This window comes from Rhopilema esculentum, chromosome 21, assembly GCF_057945365.1.
Source record: "Rhopilema esculentum isolate cy_ngs chromosome 21, ASM5794536v1, whole genome shotgun sequence".
Taxonomy (NCBI): domain Eukaryota; kingdom Metazoa; phylum Cnidaria; class Scyphozoa; order Rhizostomeae; family Rhizostomatidae; genus Rhopilema; species Rhopilema esculentum.
The window spans coordinates 10,727,265-10,734,158 of record NC_142835.1 but is presented as its reverse complement, the minus strand read 5'-3'; the positions used below and the strand labels follow the sequence as shown (position 1 = coordinate 10,734,158).

The window sequence follows — 6,894 nt, the reverse complement described above, 5'->3', positions numbered from 1 at the left end:
TAAAGGATTATATCAGTTTCTTATGCTAAAAGGCCAGAAAAAAATATTCTAAAAAATTATAACATAACATAACATAACATAACATAACATAACATAACATAACATAACATAACATAACATAACATAACATAACATAACATAACATAACTAACATAACATAACATAACATAACATAACATAACATAACATAACATAACATAACATAACATAACATACATAACATAACATATTTAACATAACATAACATAACATAACATAACATAACATAACATAACATAACATAACATAACATAACATAACATAACATAACATAACATAACATAACATAACATAACATAACATACCATAACATAACATAACATAGCATAACATAACATACATAACATAACATATTTAACATAACATAACATAACATGACATGACAAAGGAAGCCTAAGACAAATAATCGTGGAGCTAAATCCCAAAAAAGCACACGGGCACGACATGATAAATGCAAAATTCCTAAAGATCTCAGTTGATGTCATCCTACAACCCCTCTTGAACATCAGAAATAAATGCATTATTCAAGGAACTTTTTCAAACTTCTTAAAAAAGGCTATAGTCTCACCTGTCTATAAGAAAAAAAGATTCTTTCAATAAGGAAAATTATCGACCAATAAGTCGACTAACAACACTCTCAAAAGTATTTGAAAAAGCAAAAGAGCTTCAACTTTCTCCATTTCTTGAAGAAAATTTTTCGAAATTCCTGTGCGCATATAGAAAACAGTTTTCTTCCCAGCACGCTCTTTTTAGACTTATTGAAGACTTGAAAACAGAGCTGGAAAGGAACAAACATATTGGTGCTGTCCTTATGGATTTGTCAAAAGCCTTTGACTGTCCACCAAAAAACCTACTTTTAGCAAAACTACATGCCTATAGTGTAGATAGAAATTGACTTTTACTTATACAAAATTATCTGTCTAATATAATGCAAAGAGTCAAGGTGAAAGGTTATTACAGCTCCTGGGGTAAACTTGGACAAGGAGTGCCACAGGGTTCAATACTTGGACCTCTACTTTTCAATATTTTCCTAAATGATATTTTTTACAGCCTTACTGAAGGGTCTTTATGTAATTTTGCTGATGACAACACAATATCTGTCACTGCAACAAATACTGATGAACTATAGCAATTTGTAAAAATTAACACCAAAAAATGACTTGATTTTCTTAAATCTAATGAAATGATTGCAAATCCCTCTAAATTTCAAGCTATCACAATCGGCAGCAAAGATAAATGCATAAATGAGTTTGAAATTGACCAAAAATTTGCAATTAAAATAGAGAACAACGTTACTTTGCTTGGTGTTCAGATTGATGAAAATTTAAAGTTTGACGCTCATATCGATAAGATCTGTAAAAAAGCAGCTAAACAGTTTAATTCTTTAAAAAGGCTGGCAAGATTTATGGGCAACAGAGAAAAAAAGATGCTTATGAATTCATTTAAACTATGTCATTTCAATTATTGTCTATTGATATGGATGCTATGTGGTAAAGGAAGTCAGGATAAATAGAGAAAATTAACGAGAGGGCATTAAGACTAGCATATTCGGACTATTCATCTTCTTACAAAGATTTACTCGCTAACTCAAAAGAAACTACCATACATGTCCAATCAGTTAGAATTTTAGTGCTCGAAGTTTATAAAACAACCTTAATCCTGTTTTCATGAAAGACTATTTTCTACCCGAAACAACAGGTCTTAACCTTCGACTCAAAAACCCCCTTGACATTCCAAAAGCCAGAACTACCAATAATGGTATCAGATCATTAAGTTTTCAAGGGCCTAAAATCTGGAATTCACTCTTGGAATCAATAAAGACAGCACAAAATACTAGACAATTTTAGAAATTTCATCAAAACTTGGTTCCTTGGGAACAAGTGGGCATGCTTTTGTTGCAGTAAATGAACTGTCTTATGCAATCCTTGAAATTGCTTCATGTTAGTCTTAATTAGTGTATACTCACTATTGTAGAAACTAACATTAAATAATCTACAATACAATACAATACAATACAATACAATACAATACAATACAATACAATACAATACAATACAATACAATACAATACAATACAATACAATACAATACAATACAATACAATAACATAACAAAACATAACATAAAATAACATAACAAAACATTGAATAAATTATCAATTTCTATTTTAAATAAACACAAAGAATTTGCATTGACTATGCTGTTTGGTAACTAATTCCAAATGTCAGTAATCCTCAGACTGAAAAATCTTTTTCGAAAAATCTTCGTGTAACTCAAAAAGGCCCCTAGCATCATAAAAGTTGTGTGTACTTGTATATTTCAATAAGGTCTCCCCTTTGTCTTCTGTAACAATAGAAGGTAACTATAGTTCTTTTAAGTGCTCCTCGTATCCAAGGTTTCTCAGACTGGTGACAACTTTACAAGCTCTTTTCTGAATTTTGGCAATCGTTTGAATATCTTTTTTGAATCATGGAGACCATACTACATTGCCAAATTTAAGGTGCAGTCTTACCAAGCTTTTGATTAGGCAATAAAATATTTGATGAAAATGTAGCAAATAAGAAACACCGCAATGCAACGAGAATGAACAACAATAAATACATGTAAATTAATGAAGTGATTGAATATTTCTCTACAATGTGGGTAAATTAGCGTTTTATCATGCCCATTATTCTGTTAGCTTTGTTTGAAGCTACATCAGCATGTTTGCTGAACTTTAGATCTTTATCAATGTTAACTCCAAGATCTTTCTCCCAGTCACTCGTTTCAAGTTTCACAAGGGTACCATTTTCTTTCATTTTGTAATCATATAAGTCTTGAATAACTATTAATAACTAACTGGTTTCAATAACAAGCTAAAACAAATGTCTAAAGGCTACCCACTCTTACTACCCCAACTATGCTGATATAGATATGTAAATATTTTCATGAAAGGAATCAAGGAATGAAGACAATGAATATATAAAACAAATATATGGTTTTTTTATTGCTGCAGATGTATGATTCAATGATTTATAATAAAAATATTGAACACTAAAACCAGACACTATTTATCCAAAAAATAACATTTTTGTACTAGAAATAATATCATTTGATATATTAAAATATCATCTTATGGAATACCTCTCATTCTTTTACAACACTGTGAGGGTTTGGCATGCCAATCATATTCAAAGGAAAGTCGTTCAGTTTTTTCAACTGCACATAAATGATTGTTATTTTTTAATTCTTCATATTTCATGTGCATATCACTTATTGTCTGCTTGTGTGAAACAATGTGCCTGTTATTGCATCCTCTTGATTTATATTCAGTATCAAATCTGACATCATGGACCCGGTTTAGACGTACTGGAGCAAGCCAAGTTCCTGAAAAGATAAATGAAAAGTCAAGAAGTCATAGCACATACTGTTGCATCTAATTTTAAAAGTTAGCAAAAGAAAGTTAAAAACATTTAGAAAAAATTGTATTTTGAGAGGGTGATGATACAAATAAAACACAACAAACATGAATATCATAGCCTTTCATAAATTTTAGGTTCATCTTAAATTTATCATGGCTAAATCAGGTCAGACTATCTGATATTTAGATTTTGGCCATTTTAGACAATAATCTAATGTGCTGTTTTAACTAATCCTCCTAAAAGCCTTTTCTTTCTCGTTTACTCTTTGTTGTAGGTTACCCTAATGTCATGTATACCTAACAGTTCCATGTGCTTTAAGGATGCCTCTAGCGGAAAATGTAGATTATTTGAAGAATCTTAGGACTGAATCTTAGGAAACTTAGAATCTTAAGAATTGCTCACCACCCCGGCCCCCCAAGGTGCAGGCCCTGAGCATGAAATTGAGAGATAAAATTGACTTGTCTCAGCACTAATGTGTGTAAAGCTCTGCACGTAAAGCAATATGTAGCAGGTTGGTAAAAAGTAATCTTTGCTAAGTCCAGGGCCCGCATGACGAATTTGAAAGTGGGGGGGGGCCAAGGCTAAAAATGTAAGCCTTCCTGGTGGTGTGGACCCTGAAGTCCAAATTTAACATTTGTCTGTAAGGCCCTAAACTGACTAAGTTAAAAAAATAACAGATATCTATTCATTCATCAAAATCAGATTGAACAACATACAAAAGAAAAAACATTACAAAATAACCATATGTACAATAGGAGCAGACAAGACTTTCGGCTAGATATTTAAAAATCAGCAATATTAGGATTGTTCAAGATCACAACATGCCAGCTTTTTTTGACATGAAAATGACATGAAATGAAAATTTCATGACATGACATGAAATTGTTGACCTTTTAATCTTCTTTAAAATAGGATTTTATTGCTGTTTAGACTTGATTACATTTAAAATAATTATGGTCACATATTTCTAAACTCATGCTTTTGGTGTATAGAGAAGGTTCATTCCAAAGTACTCAAGTACCCATAGCAACTAAAAACGGTTCTGTTCTATACACAAAAAATCATATGCCTATTCAGCATTAGGCACTTTATGACAGACTGGTGAATGGTAATTTCCATTATTTCCAAACTTAGATGTAAGATGATTACATGTTGAAAAATTATTTTTTATCTCTTAATTTTATAATAGTTGGCACAGAGGGTGAAGGGGAAGATTAGATTTTGGACTAATGCTTGCAACTGCCTATCAGCTCTTCACAAGGGGAAAAAGAAAGTTCAAAGGATATAGATTTTCTTTCACAAAATGACCCCAGCTAGAGGTCAAGTAAAGAAAATTTTTCACTTTCTTTGAAGATTGCTGCTAAAAATGCAAAAGCTGCTTTTTTGCTGAGTGTGTGCAATCAATGTTTGTACAGCACAGTTAATGATATCTAAGGAAGCAACAAAAATTCTTTTACCAACTGAAACATCTTCACTTTTATATAGCTGCAGCATTTCTGACTGCCTGGAAATATGGTGCACCAGTTCCTGACTCAAGACATAACCCCCTCCATCAGCGTAGGGTAAATATTTATCACAAAGCACCCAATTAGGTTCTGCCCATGGTCCACGTGACTTGACGTTTGCATCACCCCTGAAGAATCCCCAATAAATTCGTCCAAATTTCCGTTTTTTCTCAAGATCTCTGACAAGGACTCCAAGTCGAACAAACGAATCGTCATCTACTTTCATTACAAACTTAGAATCAATATTCTTGCTTATCCACATAAAACTATGGAGCAGTTTCAATGTCAAGTTGTTATAAGAATCGCGTAACTCATTCAAGAAAATTACATCTTTGTAAACGTCGTTCTCTGCAATGAGATTTCGTTTTTGTTGATATTCAAGATGCAACGTTCCTACAACAAATTTGTGTATAATTGGGAAGTCTTTAGGGGTGTCTAACTTCAGCCAGGTTTGCCTGATGGCATTTCGTCTATCTTCCCCTCCAGGTGATGTGAAAATAAGCAGAAACATGAAGCAGGCTTCTCCTTTCTGTCCGTTTATTGATTCTGGTGCACTGAGAGAAAATGTACTTCTCCTGGCTACTTTGTGTTCTGTATTGCCATCATGCTTCATGAAAATTATTAAAAATCCAGTAATCAAAATAATATTTATAAATCCACTGATCATTAGCGGGAACTTCCCTCGAAATATCCAGCTAATCTTTAGGCCCATGATGTTGGTTATACCACAGAAACGGGCAGACCCTTGACTAAACAATTACCTGCCACCATTTTTGGTTGACCATGTGGCTTTACCTGTCAGAAATTCCCTACGAGGCTATGCGCTGAAATCTGCGGCGACATTTTCTTCTTCGCCAAGTGACAACTGTTGTTTACCTTTTCAAGGCAATCCCCGCGATGGCATTTCTGCTCTTTCAGTGATTATAGATTTTGTTTTTTGGTGAACTAGGCCACATCCATTTCTTTAGAAATTCGGATAGCTCGGAGTCAATAGAGTGATTGATGTTTTCTTTATACAACGATAGATTCTGAAGTTCGGGTAGGCCGTCCACTAAAACAAAGCCAGTCATTGGGCAATTTACTCGCCTCTAGACCTACGCTGGGCATCTACAACAGCTAAATTTCGATGCCAGCCTTCATGAACGAATACTTTGCTTCAAATCTTTTACTTGCGAAACTTCGACAAGACAATGATAATTAACTTTTCAGTATACATCATGAGCTCTGACATTAGTAAAGGTTTATTGTGAATGCATGGACAGACGCGAAAGTTCCGCCATTTTAGTCTTCCGCGTTTCATATGCAAAATAGTCATGTGACCATTTATTCGAAATGTTGTCGTCATCGTGGATCTCCAGAGACCGGAAATAGACAACAAGGAAATGAACCAATCAAATTTAACTAATCCTGCATAAGAAATAATGGCGATTCCCCAATGCTTTTTGAACTTCTTATTTCGGGGGGATGAGATCCAATGTTGTTTGACAGAGCTAATGGCGCCAATTTCAAATTTCAAAAGGAAATTCTATGGCTTGACTGCAGAAACTAAAGCCTTTCAGAGCACACAACTTGTCAACGAAAGGCTCGACGATGTTTTATGAAAACACAAAGCAAAAGTTGTTTAATGTGAAAATTTTGAGTTGATCTTAAACTTTTGATGGTGGACCGAACAAAAATCTTTAGGCTAGGCCCTTTTACTGCCAGAAAATACAGCTTTATTAACAGAGGAACGCCAATTTTATCTGAAGGGAACGCCTATGACTAACTTTTGGTTACGCAAAGGCAGCAATTTTGTCTTGATTTATAACATTTGACACCTTTTCTACCCTAGTTACTCCCTAGCTACGCCCTATCAACTGTGATTGCCTCAAAAATTGGAGGAAGGTTTTGACAGGAAAAATTTTGACCGGAGGAAGGTTAAGGACTTTTCTGGACTCTGCTCATACTTT

The 6,894-nt window shown here is 33.8% G+C and overlaps 1 protein-coding gene across 1 annotated transcript; it reads right to left on the bottom strand.

Annotated features, from left to right (window-relative positions):
• Window positions 1-3,012: 3,012 nt before the first annotated feature.
• On the bottom strand, window positions 3,013-6,260 carry LOC135684367 (beta-1,3-galactosyltransferase 6). Its single transcript, XM_065199902.2, has 2 exons — window positions 4,898-6,260; window positions 3,013-3,405 (listed from the first exon to the last, which is right to left on the bottom strand). The coding sequence occupies exons 1-2, from the start codon at window positions 5,655-5,657 to the stop codon at window positions 3,152-3,154; spliced, it is 1,014 nt and encodes a 337-aa protein (XP_065055974.2). The 5' UTR covers window positions 5,658-6,260; the 3' UTR covers window positions 3,013-3,151.
• Window positions 6,261-6,894: the final 634 nt, after the last annotated feature.